Source organism: Sparassis crispa, assembly GCF_003851025.1.
Source record: "Sparassis crispa DNA, contig_000000F, whole genome shotgun sequence".
Lineage (NCBI taxonomy): Eukaryota > Fungi > Basidiomycota > Agaricomycetes > Polyporales > Sparassidaceae > Sparassis > Sparassis crispa.
This window is the reverse complement of record NW_020939747.1, coordinates 728078-747797: the sequence shown is the minus strand read 5'-3', so window position 1 is coordinate 747797 and position 19720 is coordinate 728078. Positions and strand designations below refer to the sequence as shown.

The 19720-nt window shown below is 51.4% G+C and overlaps 7 protein-coding genes across 7 annotated transcripts; 3 read left to right on the top strand and 4 right to left on the bottom strand.

The window, feature by feature from the left end:
- Window positions 1–524: 524 nt before the first annotated feature.
- Window positions 525–1313, bottom strand: SCP_0102310 (Histone H3.2; the record flags this gene model as incomplete). Its single annotated transcript, XM_027752470.1, has 6 exons — window positions 525–560; window positions 613–747; window positions 809–958; window positions 1087–1142; window positions 1212–1236; window positions 1299–1313. The coding sequence occupies 6 exons, from the start codon at window positions 1311–1313 to the stop codon at window positions 525–527; spliced, it is 417 nt and encodes a 138-aa protein (XP_027608271.1).
- A 1016-nt stretch (window positions 1314–2329) lies between these two features.
- SCP_0102300 (hypothetical protein) lies at window positions 2330–3868 on the top strand (the record flags this gene model as incomplete). Its single annotated transcript, XM_027752469.1, has 5 exons — window positions 2330–2530; window positions 2585–2676; window positions 2735–2973; window positions 3038–3167; window positions 3217–3868. 5 exons carry the CDS (start codon window positions 2330–2332, stop codon window positions 3866–3868), a joined length of 1314 nt encoding a protein of 437 aa, XP_027608270.1.
- A 466-nt stretch (window positions 3869–4334) lies between these two features.
- Window positions 4335–4784, top strand: SCP_0102290 (hypothetical protein; the record flags this gene model as incomplete). Its single annotated transcript, XM_027752468.1, has 3 exons — window positions 4335–4387; window positions 4435–4512; window positions 4571–4784. 3 exons carry the CDS (start codon window positions 4335–4337, stop codon window positions 4782–4784), a joined length of 345 nt encoding a protein of 114 aa, XP_027608269.1.
- Window positions 4785–5651: 867 nt separating this feature from the next.
- On the bottom strand, window positions 5652–8007 carry SCP_0102280 (Alpha-N-acetylglucosaminidase; the record flags this gene model as incomplete). Its single annotated transcript, XM_027752467.1, has 3 exons — window positions 5652–7530; window positions 7590–7709; window positions 7763–8007. The coding sequence occupies 3 exons, from the start codon at window positions 8005–8007 to the stop codon at window positions 5652–5654; spliced, it is 2244 nt and encodes a 747-aa protein (XP_027608268.1).
- Window positions 8008–10382: 2375 nt separating this feature from the next.
- On the bottom strand, window positions 10383–12742 carry SCP_0102270 (Alpha-N-acetylglucosaminidase; the record flags this gene model as incomplete). The annotated part of the gene is made up of 3 exons (XM_027752466.1): window positions 10383–12264; window positions 12325–12444; window positions 12498–12742. The coding sequence occupies 3 exons, from the start codon at window positions 12740–12742 to the stop codon at window positions 10383–10385; spliced, it is 2247 nt and encodes a 748-aa protein (XP_027608267.1).
- Window positions 12743–13709: 967 nt separating this feature from the next.
- SCP_0102260 (hypothetical protein) lies at window positions 13710–14646 on the top strand (the record flags this gene model as incomplete). Its single annotated transcript, XM_027752465.1, has 3 exons — window positions 13710–13734; window positions 13784–14380; window positions 14435–14646. 3 exons carry the CDS (start codon window positions 13710–13712, stop codon window positions 14644–14646), a joined length of 834 nt encoding a protein of 277 aa, XP_027608266.1.
- A 1426-nt stretch (window positions 14647–16072) lies between these two features.
- Window positions 16073–18432, bottom strand: SCP_0102250 (predicted protein; the record flags this gene model as incomplete). The annotated part of the gene is made up of 14 exons (XM_027752464.1): window positions 16073–16241; window positions 16294–16416; window positions 16469–16555; window positions 16619–16912; window positions 16969–16978; window positions 17038–17260; window positions 17316–17464; window positions 17517–17622; window positions 17673–17738; window positions 17794–17805; window positions 17868–17887; window positions 17941–17958; window positions 18013–18127; window positions 18184–18432. The coding sequence occupies 14 exons, from the start codon at window positions 18430–18432 to the stop codon at window positions 16073–16075; spliced, it is 1641 nt and encodes a 546-aa protein (XP_027608265.1).
- Between the last annotated feature and the right edge of the window lie 1288 nt (window positions 18433–19720).

The window sequence follows — 19720 nt, the reverse complement described above, 5'->3', positions numbered from 1 at the left end:
CTTCAAGTGGCAGTGGGTAGCAGGGCTTCCCCGTCTTTCTAATTTGGCAGGTTTATTTTGTTCGTCAACAATGTTTATACGGCTTTCTTAAATTTCGGTGGAGTTACTGGTGCAACAACAATACGACAGATAACACATGAATATCCACTCTGCATGACGAGCCTCAGTGACTGCAACCATCAGAAGAATTGAATTCATCGGTGCCTTTTCATTTCAACGTCTCATGATCACCACGAGGACAACCATCAGAACCTTATCAGCATTCACCGATGGCAGTTCACCGCAACGTCATGATCACATGAAGATGTCTGAGAAGGGAAAAACATTCATTGAAGTGCCACTTTGGATGGACATAAACATTATAGTTAACTCGTGAACCCTAGCTTGAGCCTACACGTTCATAGCCTAGTGACACAACCGCAGTATAATGTACAGTGCCCGGTGCGGGACCGAGCGAGAGAAAGGAATGGGGGCACAACGAGTAGAATAAAAAGACGTCGAATGTATGGGGAGTGTCTCACAGCTTAGTACCTCTCGCCCCGGAGCCGGCGAGCCAAGGCCTGTGGTGGGAGAGTGAGTTGCGAGCTTAGTAGATGCAGAAAGAAAACATACGAGATCCTTGGGCTGGATCGTGACACGCTTGGCGTGGATAGCAGCCGAGTTGGTGTCCTCAAAGAGGGACACGAGATAGGCCTCAGCAGCCTCCTGCAGAGCCATGACGGCGGACGACTGGAAGCGCAGGTCGGTCTGTAGGTGGTCACGCACGTTCAGTCCACCATAGAGGTAAGGGGAGCACTGTAGCACTGACCTTGAAGTCCTGCGCGATCTCGCGAACGAGACGCTGGAAGGGGAGCTTCCTAATCAAGAGCTCGGTGGACTTCTGATACCTCCGGATCTCACGGAGGGCGACCGTTCCCGGCCGGAACCTGTGGGGCTTCTTCACACCTCCGGTGGCGGCCTAGACCGAAGACAATAAACAGGGGACAACAGAAGAACAACAGGGGAAAACACCACAGCGCAGCGATGCCCACAACCCAGATTCTGAGAGTGAGTAAGGTGCAGATAAGCTCCAGCGAGGATACGTACCGCTGTGGCCGTCTTCCGCGCGGCCTTCGTGGCCAGCTGCTTACGGGGGGCTTTACCTAGAGGACATCGTTGTGATGAGTTCACCACGATTTCTCGTGTCGAGAAGGGGTAAGAAAAAAACTAACCTCCGGTGGACTTGCGGGCGGTTTGCTGGAGGGCGATAACGACGGTCAGAAGGTGTAGCGACGCTGTGCGCAACGAATAGAACTTGCCTTGGTACGGGCCATAGTTATTCAAAGATGTGTTGGAAGAATAGTGGTTGATGGATGTGTGGAAGGGCAAGGGCGGGCTTGCTGGCGGGCTTGCGGCGGTGGTGGTTGCTGACGACGAGAGGCGGTGGGGCCTCGAGGGCTCTTCCACCCTTTGTTGAAGGTCCGATGGCCGTTTCCCACGCTTGGAAGGTTCCAGTCAACAATCGTGCCAAACCTTGCCGCTTGGCGCGTCTCCCCCAGTGGAACTTCCGCCTCTGTTGCTATCTTCCGAATTCTGCACGCTCACCACCTTCCATCCTCCTCTATATATTTTATATTGATCTCAATTCCTTCTAAGCACTCCTTCGAGTGTTCTCTGCGTCTTGGAGTGTTTGTGTGGCAAAACGCAGAGGAGAAGACGATGGGACTTTCCATTTTTACCAAATGCGGATGCCGCGTCCAAACAAGTTCAAGTGCCACATCATGCCACTCATGGCTCTCGCCGGACATCTTCCTTGACCGGACATCGCGTCTGATCTGATGACCTGTGTGTTGTCGTCGCTTGCAGTTCGTTGAGAACTTGGTAGCTGGCTAGCTTATACAGTTTTCGCATATCAGTTAACTTTCATTGGTCGAGTTCAGTCTCTACCACAACTCGAGATTGGTACATGGGTTTGTCTCTTCGAATTATTCATGCAACTTGTACTTGACGGTCATTGAATAAAATCCATCTCCTTTTGTTTACAACACGTACGATACCTCATGCGGAATGAAGCTTGAAGGCTTCTGATTGGTTGTCTTGCAAGCATAAAGAATTCTGCGGTTGGATGCCTTGCACAGATGGTGCTGTCCGTGTGGTATCTTTTACAAAAAAGGACTATTGTACGTACATTGTCCTGTTGTTGTGGAGGCCACAGAATGCCCTCCGATACTATGCTTAAAGTGATTAGCAGGATTGTCTACGTCGTTTTTTTACGACACCTCTTAAGTACAGTATGTGCAGTGCCCATCCCTTCGTAGCACTGAATTTCCCCCTTCGCCACTGCTGCAGCATGCCGAGAGTCGGTAATTGTTCGTCATGTGGTGAACACCAGTCGGACTTGGATGCCCATCGCAGGGTAGTGCACCAGCCCAAGTGCAAGGTCACTATCCCTGGATCATCTGCCGTCAAGGTTGTCTACAAAGACAAAGATACCGGTCAGTTTCAATGTCCGGGATGCGATTACTCCTTCCCAAGCCCTCCGCCTTTGCAGGCAAGCCAGCCACATTGTCCTGCAGGGCTTTATTGCTGACCTTCCCGCTTTCAGATGCATGTGAGAACTTCTTGCAAAGGCTTCTCGGGGCGCATGACTATGACTGCTGGTGCAGCTCGTGTTGGTAGTGCTCCATATGGCCTTCGGTTCGTGGTTTCCCCTCCATCTGATGTTGCTCCCTCTTTTATCCCTCTGTTTTGACAGCCGCAGGGGCCGTCTGCCAGAAAGTGGGAAATCCATACGTGGGCGCCCTCCTGGACGGAATAAAACTCGGGTCTTCCATCCCCCAGTGGTCTCCGTGGATTGTGAGGAAGACCCCAATGCCGATTTAGCCAAGGACGAGATACAGGAGGCATCTAGCAATATTGGACTAAGTGATGATCACGAACTTGATCCCGACTACCTTTTTCCTCGACGTGGCCGGGCGCGTGCAGATGCAACATGTAAGGCACATCCTTCGGTCGCTTTGTTATACTCTCGCTGAATATTCTCTACGTGTCCTTCAAGTTCTCGTACCCCGGTCGTCACACAGATGCTCTAACGATGCAGCTAGGCACCATGATCAATTGCCTATCTCATCTCTGAGCCGTGTCGAGAAAGGACAAGGTACTCTTAGGAATCGCTCAGTCGCATCATCGTAAGGAGCTGTTCAATCTTCAGATTACCAGCAACTGACCTATGTCCAGCATGCCATCCAGTTTTCCTGGAGTATCAGAGCCAGAGCAAGGGTTACTGGCCAGAACGGCTGCACAACACACATCTGGTGAAGCACTCAGTTTACCAATAGCTCAGGGCTCTAGCCGTCCTCTGCTGGATGGAGCTCTGGCCGTCCACTCTTTTTTAGCAGGGCTCGCAAGGGATCTATCCAACGAGCTCTTGCCCGCATTTGAGGCTTTCGGGTGCAAGACTTCGCAGGATCTGGATGTGTTGTGTTTGATGGACCCAAAGGATGACTGGGGGATCCTTCGCGACTATCTCGAGAAACATCACAAAGTGGAATTCCTCTGCTGGGTTATCATCACAGCCGGTCTCGAGACGCGTAGGGCATCTCTCCCTGCCCCATTGCCTGCTGCTGGTGATGCACAATCTGGTTCTGCACCAATGAATGCCGTCTGTATGTGGCTGAGCAGGCTGAGACGCCCTCTACTTCGGCGTGCACCCCTTTTCTATGAGTGTGGACTACGGGAGGCTAGGGACCTTGATGCATTGTGTATGCTGGAGGCACAGTGGGATCCAGTGGTGAAGGATGAGATGTTGCGAAAAGGTCTGAGTCTGCTGGAGTGGCTGGTCATTAGAGATGGTTTGAAGTCAAGTGTGTCGAGCATGCAGTCCAGGTAGCTTCTCGTAGTTCTTTGTATGTAGTATGTTTTGGGGTGTCGTCAGGAGGTTGGGCTTCTCCATTGTGAGATACGATTGAGGAATTGTTCGAATTGGTGTGCAGTCGAGACGGATCCGGACTTGAAACTATCCTTGTCGGAAGTAGCCTTTATGAGTGTCTACACAATCCTATCCTCTCCTCCGTTCAAAAAATAATTATTCTGTACTTTACCATATATAACAAAACGAGCACCGGAGCGAGAATATCGATAGACTTACCTTTTGCGTCAGCACGGAGACATCGTCCCCAGATGACGTCACAACCACGGCTCTTACTGACGTCGGCCGCTGGCGATGGGGTGGTATAAGAGCTCGAGCGCGCCGTCTAATGACCCCCTCAACAACTTGACTTCCGTCTGTACACATCCATCTCGTGGAGTATTCAATCCCCAAGCCTTCCTGAACTTCTGAAAGCTTGTCTGGAGCGATGCAGCCTAAAGTGGGTAACCCTCAGGTGTACGACGACGGCGACCAGAGACGGTTCGGCTCCTACTCCTTGAAAATATTTTTGCTGACATGCTGGGCAGAAATGCCCCCAGAGGCGCGGATGCTCCCGCTCCGTTTGAAGCCGGCAAAAGGAACGCGCACGATATCCATGATCCCAAGTCAGTAACTCATTCACATATGAAACTTTGTCCGACGCAGACTGACGCATTGTTCCAGAGATAATCGCACCCTGGGAAACAGGCAGAAGCAGGAGGAGAAGGCGGAGCATGACCGCGACTTGGAGTTGGAGTCGCACACTGTCACCGACCCCCTCGAACCAGCACAGAGCCAGGGTCACAAGCCGTCGAGAGGAGCACAGGTAGATGCAGAACTGCAGCAGGAAGACGAGGAGATGCTGAAGAAAAAGGGATGCCCCAAGGACACATCGTAGATGAGCAGTCAAGTCACAGTCAAGTCACAGTCAATTGGTCGCGACTCGGAGCCGCGGTGGCAGTATTCATGAAGATCATGTACAAGTAGCACGGTTTCACAGCATCCAAAACGCAGCATATTTAGATACCGATACGACACATTCCCTTTGGTTCACCTGCATTGATATTCTCGCCGACGTCTCCCTGAGCTCGCTGCGTGACATCACCTTCGTGGTATCCCTTTTCAGTGACGAGCAACAGTACTTCTTCGAGGAGGGCGTCATTGATTGGGCGACCGTGGAGCACGTTCTGAACCGCTTCGAAGGCCTACAGACAGTGCAGTTTGATTTCGAACTTGTGGAAACTCGAGAGAGGGCAAGCTTGGGGGTACACCAGTGCCTAGAGATGCGCCGGGCGCAGATCGCAGCCTTGAGGAGCATTGTGCAGACCAAGTTGTCTGCACTGCATGCCAGAGGCCTAGTCTCCTTTCGGAGCAGCACAGGTATATCTTGTAGTGTTGTCTACGAACTCCTTCTAGCTGTTTTGATTTTTGCGAAGTTATTCTATGTAAGACTCGTGCAGTGCAGTTTATTCAATTATTCTGGACTCTGCTCTCAAACTTGATGATGTCTCGGATGTTTGCACCACATATTCGCATATTTCTTATTTCTGAAGCACGATTTACTGGTGCCATACCTGCTTCAGCCTGCTCATCGTTAACTCATATCAACTTCGAACGATCCAGCAGATCGGTGGACAAATTTGCGCCATTGTGCTCGCCGTCCTTGATGCCGCGGGGCACCACCTGTTCCCTGAGCGATATGTATTTTACAGAATGTATTCTTTGTCAGATCACTAGACAAACTGCATTCAGTCTTCCTTAGACTTCACGTCCACTGATCCAGGACCTCGTTTACAATATCCCAGGTGTTTCCAGTAACGCCCCATGTCTCTCCCGCACACTGGCCCCAGATTTCGAGATCCCAATGCTCTCCGATATCCAGCATTGCATCCGCAACCTCCGTACCGTTGTATGGCGTCCTGTTCTTCACGCTGTCCTCGAGATACGTAATAAATGACTCCCATCTCTGCGTGTAGTATCCTCCAACGAGGCCCGCCCACGCCTTCGACGCGTAGTCGTTGATCTCGCCCGTGGGTCCCCACAGGGTGATTTGGTTACGCGCGTTGTACTCCAGATAATTCGCGTATGTCACGTTGTTCCCCGCCCAGCTGCGTGCATCGGCGATCCAAGTACTGAGGAGGAAGTATTTGTTCGTAGCAAGCAAGGAGTCGAGCGTGGACAGAATAGCAAGCAGGGGTTCGCCAGCAGCGGCCACAGTATCGGGCGTGGCGTACGTGGAGTTGTACGTCGCTACGAGTGTATTGTACTCGTCAATGAACCGGTTGGAAAGCACTTGGCGCGTGACGTCCACGACGTCGTAGACGAACTCGGGGACACACTCGAGCGCAGGATTCTCTTCGACTGCTTGAACGAGGAGTCTCAGCGCGGGAACGATGGTGGTGGATGTGTCGTAGGGAATTTCCGTCGGAAGACCGGTGCGGTCAATTAGCCCAGTCAAGTTCGGTGCAAGCTCATAAATACTCTTGATGGTTGCCTGAGTATTAGGATCCTCGTTACTGTACACTGTCGAGCTGAGGATACCCCAAGCCTCCTGGGCAGCAGCGGGGAGGGGGTTAACAGGATATCGGCGCGACACCCAGGATGCAGTGTACGTGTTGATGTCCAAGGGCGCCGCAGACCACGCTTGGTCGAGGAGAATATCGTACACAATTTCGTTCCCTTCTTGGCCCTCCATCGTCAGGCCCATGCCCTTCATAGTGCTTCCAGGGTAATTGAACGCAGTGATCGGGCCTGTGGTCACCGCAGGCAAGTTACCTTCCATGCCGATGTTTCCGCCGTAGTCGTGCAGCTCGCACCAAATCCAGTCCTTGCCGAAGTACGAATCTGTCCTGTTCCACTGTGGAGCGGCCTCCGAATACAGATCGAGGATGATCATGCTATCGTTGGGAACGCTACCGAGGAACGCCTCGATGGCTGAGTTCGTCCAGAACGACTCGTTGATGAAGAATAGCCATCCTTGCATCATCCAGATGGCTTCTGGGTCGGCAGCGCGGAGGCTGGCGAAGGTGCCTGCAGAGACGCCAGCGAGGTAGGAAGTGTCGTTGGTGAGCGGGTTGTTCTCGTTGTACTGGTCTAGCGTGTAGATGTGCGACGTTACGTTGAAGTTCTGCTGCTGCTTCGTGATGAAGGACTTCTGGAGGGTAACGAAGAGGGGATCCATAGGCTCCAGGAAGGAGACGTTCGTCAAAGTGGAGGGATATCCAGACCATTGCGAACCGCGAATGATAGATGCATTCGGATAAACATCAGCCATGGCCATGGGGACAAATCCAGTGAACGCGGGCATGACAGGCGTCATACCGAGCTCGGACATGCGCTGGAGGATCTGCTGTTGGAGTGCATACTGGTCATCGACCCATTGCTGTGGCAGCTGGCCGCCCCAATTCCCTTGTATGTTTCCGAAGCGATTCCATGCTTGGAATGCCGGTCCCGAAAGGTAGTCTTCGATATCAGCTTGTGTCAGGCCTGCTTCCAGGAAGACTTGTTCGAGAGTGTATTCATATCCGACCCATGCAAGGGGCAAGTTCACTCCGCGCAAAGCAAGCCAATCGAGCTCCAGCGACCACTGGTCAAAATTCCACCAGACGCAAGTATAATCAAACGTGACCGTGTTGAAGAAATATCTACAACGGTGATATCGTTAATTACGGCATGGTTGTGGAGATAATAGATAGAGCTTTACCTGTATGGCACAATGGCACTTCCACTTACTGGGCTGCCAACCGGGGGAAGCTCGGAGGGAAGCTGATTCAGCCGCGAGCCAGTCCAGTAAATGTCGACACCTCCGAACTCAGTGACATACCTGTTAAGATATCATTCAGCCAGAGAGCAATATGTCCAAAGCGAAATACCTACGTGTAGAGACCTCTTGCGCATGCGCTGGTGGTGGTACAGTCAACGGTGATAGCGCCATCCGACCCGGACGTGTCGCTGATCGTGAAGACGTCCCCCTCGCCTTCGACCAGGTTAAAGGTGAATGAGTTCTGATGCTGGGGTATGAGACGCTGAACAAGAGAGTATATTCCTTGCACATCGCTCGAAGACGCATCAACGAGAAGCATGCCGAAGGACGCCAGAAGCAACAGCAAAAATACCCGCATCTTGGTGGGACGCTGGTGAGCTCACTGAAGACAATGTTATATCCAGCTGAATATATAGTGCAACGGGAAGACGTAATGGCCGTCATACGCACTTGGATTCCTGTTTTTGTGGAATTCTAAGCGATCATATCTTCCATCAGGGCCTCTTGACATGGCGGGCGAGACATGCGAGGGTTTGATGGCTGAGTAAACGCACCGCTGTACCGCTCACGGAAGTTATCTGTCTTCTATCGATGGCCGCGTTGGCGCTGCGCGCGTTTGCTACCAACGTGACCATGGCGTTGAGTATTGCCAGAATATATGTGGATGCAAAATGCCCGGCTGAGAAGATAGAATTGAATTTGGTTGGGATATGTAGATTCCAGGGATGTTCTTAGTATGTATGATGTTGCGGGGCAGTGCTGACACTGACAACAGGAACTCCCTGCTTGCGATGAGAGAGAACGTGGAGGAGAAGAGGGCTTCTCTGAAGTAGTACTTACTAGCATCCGTAGCAGAATGCAAATACGTGTCTGCACTCCAATATTTCATGCCCGGGATGTTCGTTGCCAGTGCGTGTTGCATGCCGCGTCACGGTACTCGCGGTGAGTCCTTGGTGAGTCTGATTCTGTCGAGGCGAGCCGTCGCGTCATGTCGCGTCTCTCCTCCATCTCCTATCTCTCATCTGTAGGATTGTTGGCTGTCGCTCTCTGACACCTAAACATATACTGTCTGCAGCTATTTTTTATTGCTCTGGTCAATCTTGGTCCGAGATCAAAGTGCAGCTATAGCCGCCAACAGCTCACAAGATGAATTCAGGTCGAGCCAGAAGTTAGCCCGAATCAGACGCCGGCTCAACGTCGGGATGGACCGTGCTGGTATGCACACTGCAAATATTTTCCGCGTCATATACTCGCCCCTCACTGATTACATATGTCGAAAGTCGGCAGACACTAGACGAAATCTCCACAAAAGATGGACCGAACGCAGGAAACTCCGTTGCAGGAGCTTTTGCTACCGTCACTCCCCTGAGTGGAGAGTGTTTAAATCCTGACCGCTCGCCCTCTTCACCTACCGCAGCCACGTCCAGCCCTCAAGTGCTTGTTCTTGTGCCAGTCGAACAATTTGAAGTATCGCAATGAGGACGGCCGAAGGGAAGCAAGAACAAACTGAAGGATGACGATACAATGACTGCAGACACTGATAAGCGGCGTCCAGAGCGTCCAAGAGGGAGTAGACCCAAGCAGCTAGCACGCAAAGCCGCCGAGGCGGGAGCGGTTGAGGTCCTCAGCGTAGTCCAGGACGTCCTCGGAATGTCGCTCCGGCGGCGCTGAATTTTCTCTGTTGAGACACTGGCGGTGCGTTCTCTCTAAACGTGGGTTTCAATCGTGTGAATTGACCAATCATTCACAGGAAAAAATACGTATACCGGGCGCCATGTCCCAATAAACTTTTGCAAGAGAGGTGTCGCTTCAGCCAACACTCCCGCCTGGTGCTTCGACGATCAATGCAGCATTGAACGCACAGTGACTCTGGCACGAGCACGCTCGCTCCCCATTCAGATCTTCTGACTGCTTCTGAGAGTCGAAATTCAATCATTACTGTCGTTCCTCACACAACACCGACACTCACCACTGCTAGCCTGACGATGTCTGTGACCCATGTGCCGCGCTCTCCAACGTTTCGCCTCCCTCCGTTCGCGTGATAATTTCAGATGGAGAACCTACTCGCGAAGACCAGAACGACGCATATACCGGATTGGCCGGTGATGGCCTGGGTGAAGACGAGGAGGAGGAGGATGAAGGTGAAGTGGACGCTGGTGTCCGTAACCGCGCGGAGAATGCGCGCAAGGGTTTGCGACGTCCGCGGACACTATGACTGATGAAAGCAGAAGCTTCACGAGGCCAAAGTCCGAGTTGCCCAGGGACTGCCGCACACCTATCAAAGCGGCTCGTTCTGGTTTTTCCATCCGTCTTCGTATTTTCTTTTGAAATGTAATGATCTCTTGCCCTCGCTACTGTACAACTCGCGGTTCTTCTTGTGGGACCCAGAACCACTCATGCCTGCCCTGTCTGCTCGACTAGACCTTACCGCCATGGCACCATTCCCTACCCTCGTCGAGTGGTGGACTTTGATCAATCTTTCTGGGTCATTAGATATCGGTATACACATGCCTACAATACTTTCTCAGATGTTTGTACCGCATATATCTTATTTCTGAAGCATGATTTGCTGGTCCATACCTACTTCGAACGATCCAACAGATCCTGAGGACAAATTTGTGCCTATGTCCTCAATGCTGCAGGAGTCAATGCTCTTTCCCTGAGCAACATATATTTTACAGATGTTTCCTTCGTCAGGTCACATAGACAAACTTCATTCAGTGTTGTTAGACTTCACGTCCACTGACCCAGGACCTCGTTTACGACATCCCAGGTGTTTCCAGTGACGCCCCATGTCTCTCCCGCGCGCTGGCCCCAGATTTCGAGATCCCAATGCTCTCCGATATCCAGCATGGCATCCGCAACCTCCGTACTGTTATACGGCGTCTCGTTCTTCACGCTGTCCTCGAGATATGTAATAAACGACTCCCATCTCTGCGTGTAGTATCCACCAACGAGGCCCGCCCATGCCTTCGACGCGTAGTCGTTGATCTCGCCCGTGGGGCCCCACAGGGTGATTTGGTTACGAGCGTTGTACTCCAGGTAATTCGCGTATGTCACATTGTTCCCTGCCCAGCTGCGTGCATCGGCGATCCAAGTGCTCAGGAGAAAGTATTCGTTCGTCGCAAGTAAGGAGTCGAGCGTGGACAGAATAGCGAGTAGGGGTTCGCCAGCAGCAGCCACAGTATCGGGCGTGGCGTACGTGGAGTTGTACGTCGCTACGAGTGTATTGTACTCGTCAATGAACCGGTTGGAAAGCACTTGGCGCGTGACGTCCACGACATCATAGACGAACTCGGGGACACACTTGAGCTCAGGATTCTCTTCGACTGCTTGAACGAGCAGTCTCAGCGCGGGAACGATGGTGGTGGATGTGTCGTAGGGAATTTCCGTGGGGTGGTGGCCAGTGCGGTCAATTAGCCCAGTCAAGTTTGGTGCAAGCTCATAAATACTCTTGATGGTTGCCTGAGTATTAGGATCCTCGTTACTGTACACGGTCGAACTGAGGATGCCCCATGCTTCCTGAGCAGCAGCGGGGAGGGGGTTGACAGGATATCGGCGCGACACCCAGGATGCAGTGTACGTGTTGATGTCCAAGGGCGCCGCAGACCATGCTTGGTCGAGGAGAATATCGTACACAAGCTCGTTCCCTTCTTGGCCCTCCATCGTCAGGCCCATGCCCTTCATAGTGCTTCCTGGATAATCAAGCGCAGTGATCGGGCCAGTGGTCACCGCAGGAAGGTTGCCCTCCATGCCGATGTTTCCGCCATAGTCGTGCAGCTCGCACCAGATCCAGTCCTTGCCGAAGTACGAACCTGTCCTGTTCCACTGTGGAGCGGCCTCCGAATACAGATCGAGGATGATCATGCCATCATTGGGAACGCTACCGAGGAATGCCTCGATGACTGGGTTCGTCCAAAATGACTCGCTGCTGAAGAATAGCCATCCTTGCATCATCCAGATGGCTTCTGGGTCGGCAGCGCGGAGGCTGGCGAATGTACCTGCAGAGACGCCAGCGAGGTAGGAAGTGTCGTTGGTGAGCGGGTTGTTCTCGTTGTACTGGTCCAACGTGTAGATGTGCGATGTCACATTATAATTTTGCTGCTGCTTCGTGATGAAAGACTTCTGGAGAGTAGCGAAGAGGGGATCCATAGGCTCCAGGAAGGAGACATTCGTCAAAGTGGAGGGATATCCAGACCATTGCGAACCGCGAATGATAGATGCATTCGGATAAACATCAGCCATGGCCATGGGGACAAATCCAGTGAACGCGGGCATGACAGGCGTCATACCGAGCTCGGACATGCGCTGGAGGATCTGCTGTTGGAGTGCATACTGGTCATCGACCCATTGCTGTGGCAGCTGGCCGCCCCAATTCCCTTGTATGTTTCCGAAGCGATTCCATGCTTGGAATGCCGGTCCCGAAAGGTAGTCTTCGATATCAGCTTGTGTCAGGCCTGCTTCCAGGAAGACCTGTTCGAGAGTGTATTCATATCCGACCCATGCAAGGGGCAAGTTCACTCCACGCAAAGCAAGCCAATCGAGCTCCAGTGACCACTGGTCAAAATTCCACCAGACGCAAGTATAATCAAACGTGACCGTGTTGAAGAAATATCTACAACGGTGATATCGTTAATTACGGCATGCTATGTGGAGATAATAGATAGAGCGTTACCTGTATGGCACAATGGCACTTCCACTTACTGGGCTGCCAACCGGGGGAAGCTCGGAGGGAAGCTGATTCAGCCGCGAGCCAGTCCAGTAAATGTCGACACCTCCGAACTCAGTGACATACCTGTTAAGATATCATTCAGCCGGAGAGCAATATGTCCAAAGCGAAATACCTACGTGTAGAGACCTCTTGCGCATGCGCTGGTGGTGGTACAGTCAACGGTGATAGCGCCATTCGACCCGGACGTGTCGCTGATTGTGAAGACATCCCCCTTGCCTTCGACTAGATTGAAGGTGAATGAGTTCTGATGCTGGGGTATGAGACGCTGAACAAGGGAGTATATTCCTTGCACGTCGCTCGAGGACGCATCAACGAGAAGCACGCCGAAGGACGCCAGAAGCAATAGGAAAAACATCCGCATCTCGGGACGCTGGTGAGCTCACTGAAGACGTTATATCCAGCTTCATATACAGTGAAACAGGAAGACGTGATGGCCGTCATATGCATCTGGATTCCTGATTTTGAGGCATTCTGAGAAGTGATCATGGCTTCCATCAGGACCTCTGGACATGGCGGGCGAAGTGTGAGAGGCACATGCGAGGGGACGACGGCCGAGTAAACGCACCGCTGTATCGCTCAGAGAGCTTATCTGTCTTCTATCAACAACTGTGTTGGCGCCGCACACGTTCGCTACCAACATGACCATGGATATATTTGGATGTAAAATGCACGAGATGATATAGAATGGTGTTTTGGCACTATCATGTGGACAAGCTGGAGACGAAGCTCTGGTTTTATCTAGCCTGATTGCAAGCTTGTCAGTATCAGTCGAGCGAAGGGGTTAACGGCACACCAATATTCCCGTCTCCGATCCGAACAGAAAGTAGCTGCAGCCCGTTCGTAAAGGTTAAGTATGAGTCGGCGTTAGGCCTGGATAATTTTACGACACGGTAAGGCGTCAGGACGGCGAGGAATCGATTGCCGAGCTAGAAAACGTCCGACCACCTAAGGTTCACGATGCGTAGAGAAAGGTCGATGAAGATGCAATATATTGAAGGCTATTTGTGAGACATGAGAGTACAGAGGGTTTTAAAATGTCACAGGGAGATGTCGACATGCCGCAACATAGAAAAAATGAATCACGACACTTCCTAACCTGCTTATGCCGAAGCCAAATCTCGAGAGAACAGGACTGGAGAGTCACTGGCACTGTCTTCGACGGTCGAGCGAGCTGACATCGAGCAGCGTGGCATATCTCTCTGAGCAAGAGTAGTCTGCGAAAAATTCCGCCTTATATACACTCTCGGCGATGCCCGTTCCCACGCTCACTCCATTTTCCGATGCGGCTGTGGCTGCTGTCTTGATCACCGACATCGGCGACGACGACAATGTTAAGGGCGAAGCTCACACGATGTGCGTCCAGTGTGCTCTTCTTACGATGCTGCTCACGAGGTAACTGCAGGTCCACGCGTTGTCGCGTCGTCGAGCTCGCTACCAGCATCGTTACTTCACACCTCCCCCGTTCTCCAGTCCTTCCGCAAACGTAGGTCGCGCGTTCAAGAACAGGCTAATCTTTCGAAACGCCAGGAGAGAGAGCGTTTGGAACAGACAGACCGTCCCCATATTGTTCTAGGGACGCGACCTAGCACTCCTGAGCGCTGGGAGAACAGCGACCTGGCGAAAATATTGGTCACAGAAAAAGACATTCTGGATTCTCCCGTCATGCCTCTCACCCCCACGCTCGAGCACGACATACAAACGCCAACCTACTACAATTACGGTCTCGGAGCGCAGGAGAGGGAGTTACTGTTCGAGACGCTACCTGTATTGTCGGTGGAAGGGACGTCTATGAGGCGGCCGATGGATGACCCAAAGCAGTTATTGGAAAACCACAAGCTTGCCGATGAGCATGAGCGCAGGAAAACTGTGATGCTGGCACGGCTAGTGGACCTGCGGAATGCAAATGCACGCGGGATTGCGTTCGAGAACCGCAGACGAATTATCTCAGAATTCTCTGAGTCGGGAAAACCTAATGATACGGGAAGATCAGAGGTGCAAGGTGAGCATACTCATAACTGCGAATGCGGCGTGGTTTATATGATGCTGTGTCCAGCTGCACTGCTGACACTGCAAATTCGGAACCTTTGGGACCATTTGAACAAGTACAAGAAGGATATCAGCAACCGTAGGAGCCTCCGCCGGCTGGTGCACCAACGAGCGAAAATCCTGAAGTACTTGAAACGGGTAGATCAAGACCGATACGACAATGTACTCGAGCGTCTTGGGTTGGAGCCTGAGAGTGTCGAGGGCGAATTGGTCGTTTAATCTGATACACGCTTCCTATGCTGTTTGCTTCTAATATTGACAGGTAGTGCCGTTCATTGCGTCTGTATTCAGGTACTCCGATTATTCTACGTTAGCAATGAAGTACCAGGTCTCCAGTTGAGGTACGTCGTTGGTATGGATACACATCGAGTTCGGCCGGAGTCTAGTGAAATATCGCCACTGTAGTGCCACGTTCAACTCCTTAAGGCCTTACTACGAAGCCTTGCAAAGTTGCAAAGCGCAACTCTTCCTCTGTCCATACTTCTTATGTCCCATGTCGTCATCAATCTTGCAATAGAATATGTCAGGTCGACCAAGGATTTCGATCACCATCACATCATCCTGGAGCTTCCAAAGTCGTATTCTTCACGTGCTCGGTATGCAGTCCTCAATGAAGTTCACGATCCGAAGAACTGTGTACGGGACAGGCTCTGCACTTGCATGAAGCCCGCGTCACCAACCTCCACCAAAGTGACGAACGCACACGCAAGCGGTCAAATTGAACAGCGAAGACTTTGACAGTGTCAGGGAGGCTTGGCGATGTCACACTTTCGGGGCGCAGACTCCCGGCGATGTAGTCGAACTCGGTCGTTAAACGTTAAGGTAGCATAGCCGCGCTGCACGCACTCGACCCACACGATTTCCGTTACCCCGTTGTACCGACCCGTTCCAAGGTGAAAAATCGGAGGTGCGTGATATCAGCTGCGGTCTTCCGAATGACTTCGCGGGCCGCTTTCATGCGATCGTCCCAATAGAAGCACTACGCGAGGGTGAGATGCAGATGTCGTAGGCGTGATCGTCTATTCGTGGGCTAGATACCGATCTTCCCGAGACCTGTATTCAAGAACCTGTGTGCGAACTGCATGGGCGTGAACTCTCCACGGATGATGGGTTCTACCAACCAGGGCAGTCACGTTGTGAGAGGCTCCCGAACGAGATGGACGCTGCGATGCGGTGGACAACATGTCACAAATGTCTTGAGCGTTGGAGCTACGGAGCTCAAAATTGTGAGAATGGTATGAATATCCTCGATGAAGATGAGATTCCGCTGAGCGGCTAGCCGGCGGTATGGTCAAATAGGTTGCAGCCTGAGTGGGCTATGCACACGCCGCGTTCTGTCGTCCCTCGGAACGGATGACGATGCAGGTGCACGAGTCAGGCGGCGAATAGTGGGCACTGCAGGCGATCCTCTAGGCACAATCGCATCGAAAGACTCCGTTAACTGCGACGAGTCTCTAAACTCTGTGTATATAATTTCCTTCTGCCAATTCAATTTAATGTCGACGTCGCTGCCATGCATGAAAATCGAGATAACAAAATCACCGACGTAGTGGACAAAATCCTATATAATTATCTTAAACTTGACACACAACAGTTTAAATATTATGCCATGCGCACAGTGACCAAGGCAGGAAGATCACCCAACTTAAGCGGGCCGATACGGCTTCAAAAGCAAGGGCATCTGAGCTCCCTTCTCCATCTCACTGCGGACTAGCGGGCGGGAGACGATAAGAGCCCTTTTCACGATCTCCTCCACAGGCAGGGCAAGCGAGAACTCGAAGGCTCGCACGAGTGCGAATATTAGACATTTTATTCTGCGGCGAGGGCGTTAGTTTGTCCAACGTACAAAGAACGGGTGAAACTTACTCCACGATGGCGAAGCGGTAACCAATGCAGGAGCGGGGGCCCCCATTGAAGCTGAGTGTGTTACCCCATACGCCCGAGATGCTGGCTACGGCGTCTGGCACGCCTGAGATCCAACGTTCTGGCCTGTTGGGAGGACATGAAGACGGTGAATAATGTGAAGCGGGTGAAATCATACTTGAACTCGTGGGCATCTTCGCCCCACAGCGATTTTGCCCTGCTGAGAGCCAAAACGGAGATGAATATATCACTCCCTTTGTCGATTCTGAAGACAGTACATCAGACAGCGAATATTTACGAACACGTCAATGGCATATACCAAACGTACCTGATGTAGTTGTGCGTCTGTCCTCGAACGTCAACGAAAGGTGTCTCCAGAGGAATGACGTCGTCCCGAGTCGCCACCCTGAAAATAGCAGGAATCGGTGCGTGCAGTCGCATCGTCTCGCGCACGATGGCATCCAGATACGGCAGGGCCTGCACTTCTTCCATAGTCGGATTCTCTGTGGGGACGCTGAGGATCTCTGTGCGCAATTTCTGCTGTATTTTCGGGACTTGAGCTAGAGCCCAGAGACACCACGTAGTGGCGTTACTCGTCGTCTCATGTCCGGCCGCCAAAAATCTAGGAGAGAGAATTTCTTAAGTAGGAGGAGCGACTCATCGCGACGAGAGACATACGTTGGCACCTCTGTAAGATTAATTTGTGAGAAGAGAAGGCGAATTAGGATACAGTGACGGGAAACTCACGAGCTAAAACCTCATTATCAGAGAGTCGCTGACTCTCCGGAACGTTAGGCGACATATTGGCCTTGATGAGCAGAGTCAGTAAGTCACGGTTCTGTAATTCGCCACCCTTCGAATTTCCTTGCAGTGCTTCGACGACAGCCATCTTTTTGTCCGCCACCAGCTGCATACCGATTCTCTCCATCTTGGTTCGCGCAGTAACGACTTTCCTTGTTACTTTGTCAGGCTACAAAGCGAAAATAAGATAAGGCTAGACACGACGTATGGGTCTTAAAACGTACTAAAATGCGAAACACAGAATAATTGGCTTGCAACATACGTATGACAGAGAAGCTGGCGGTCGATACAGCTCTGAATGCTGATTTGAAGGCTTCATTTAATTCGTTGGCTGCGCCACTGGGGTTCAGAGCATCGAATTTGTAGTCAAATCCTGACGGAATGAGGAGGTCATTTGAGTATCGGTGATAATTGACAGAGCGTACCAGCTATTCCAATCACGTCCAGAGTCATCCTAGACAATCCAAGGGACACGTCAAGTCGAACTGGGTCTGCACTCTGAGAAACCTCCGCTGCCCAGAGATCTCGCAGCTTTCACGATATGGTGAATCATCGCGACAGAAGGGAGGGCGGGTGCATACCTCATTGGCCTTCGCCATGAAGATCTCAGTCAGATCACGCACTTGAGCAGAACCAAAGGCAGGGTTCTGGAGTGCAGAACTCTTCTGTGAAATTTTATTTCATGCAAGTTATGATTCATACCATGATCTTTCTCTATGTGGGGTCGGGAAAGAATAATTGAACCATACGTTCGATTATGACACAGAGCGACTCACCTGCTTCCTATGTTGTTCATCTTCATACGCCACAGTGAGCTGCAGCTTTATGGAACGAAGACTCAAAAAATACCTTCTACGACCACAAGGCCTGCAAATATGAACGTGAGTTTAAAATAAATAAAAATAGGATATGATTCCATACCATTACCGAGCACCCTAGCTAGATTGTAACGAGCTTCTGCTGTCTTGTGATAAATTGAGGGATGAGTGAGAATATGATTCAACGCCTTCGTATCCATGGTAGAGAGGCGATCGCTCTGTCCGATAATCAGGCATATTAGCGGTTTAAATACAAATACACGGGTGAGCGCACATTGAATAGCGTTTTATATCGGATGGTGGCACCGTACTTTTCGAACCACGTTTCATGGAGGACAGAATTGTCAGCATGAAATATCTCTTTCAGATTGCCATAGATCCAGCTCGAGCTAGGAGGACCGGGTAGATAGCGCAAGGAAGAGGTGTAGGGAAGGATAAGGAGATTGAGAAATTTCCAGAAAGCGAAAGCTGCCGTTGCTCCTCCCAGAGAGAGGGCCAATCCGTACAGACTAATGGCAAACATTGAATACCCAGTGTTTGTTAATACAAAATTTCAGGCCAGCGTCGACTTAAAAACCAGAGTAGAGAAGTGGTGGAGACAGGAATATGAAGGCCCTATGAATGTCTTAATCAGGAGCACTGGCTGGTTTGCGGTGCACCCTGAAACCGGCACTACCGCATTGCGGAAGGGTTTGAGAGGTGGAGTTTTCGATAGACTCGTCGTCATATCTCCCGCGCTCTCTTTAAAAGAGACCGAACGAACACAAACAAAAGGACCTGAAACAGCTGCAGGATTGTGTCGGCCCCTGTCTGCTCCTAACCATATCTCCGATCAGCAAAGGGATGAAACAACTCTGCTTCGTAGCTGGGTAGGAGAGTGAGTTCTAGAACTGCGGGTCGTGTTCCGCCCAGTTTTCGGGTCTTGGATTGGTCCCTTGTTGGTTCCGACGTGGTAAACGTCGCACGCGCTGCCCCCGAGTTTGACCTGATATCGCAGCTTGCAGCAGTTTCATGTTGGTACAAGGATCGAGGAGCCGAGAAAACGAATAGATTTAGCTGACTAGTGACCAATATGGCTAAGCAAGACGAGTCAGACCCTATTGTTTCAGTTGTGGATGTGGCTCCAGTTTGAAAACAAAAAAGCAGAAATAAAGAAATAGCTCTGGCAGTTGAATGTGAAAAGAACTTCACGATGACTTGATGCAGAGCTCTTCGTACATCAGCGCCCTTGGGGGATCGAGGCGACCGGTGACCGGCGGGGAATGTTCGATACCACGAGAGTTGCCTGATTTGGTTACGGATCGAGGCTGCCCTCGCCATTAATAGTGTATCTGCTGGAATGACTATATGTTCGTTGTTTCAGGGAGCGTTGACTGCCCTCGCGATGTGTTTCGTTTTGACTGCGTACATTATTTCTCACCCGACCGCAATGGTCGATTTTCCCTCTTCCGACTCTTACCTTTCGGTGAGTTTCTCCGACGACATTTGTTACTACCAGCGTTTCCAGCACCTCCCCTCCCCTCTCGTCTGCCCCAAACTTGGCGGATCCCCAATCCGTGGTCAGCACTGTTTCGTTCGAGTCATTTATCACAGCAGGTCCATCCATGCCTGCCGCAGCCCCGCCGATTTAAAAGAGTTCTGTGAGGGGAGCTTGGCATCGCCCCTCTTCCGCTAGACATGGCACGAAGGGGTGCCCGTAAAAGTTTGTCGCGACCTGTGGACGAGTCATGAACTAATTCTACGAGATGGAGGAGTCTTATGCCGAGGGACTGGAACTTATACGTTCAGTATGTGATATAATAGTCATTCCT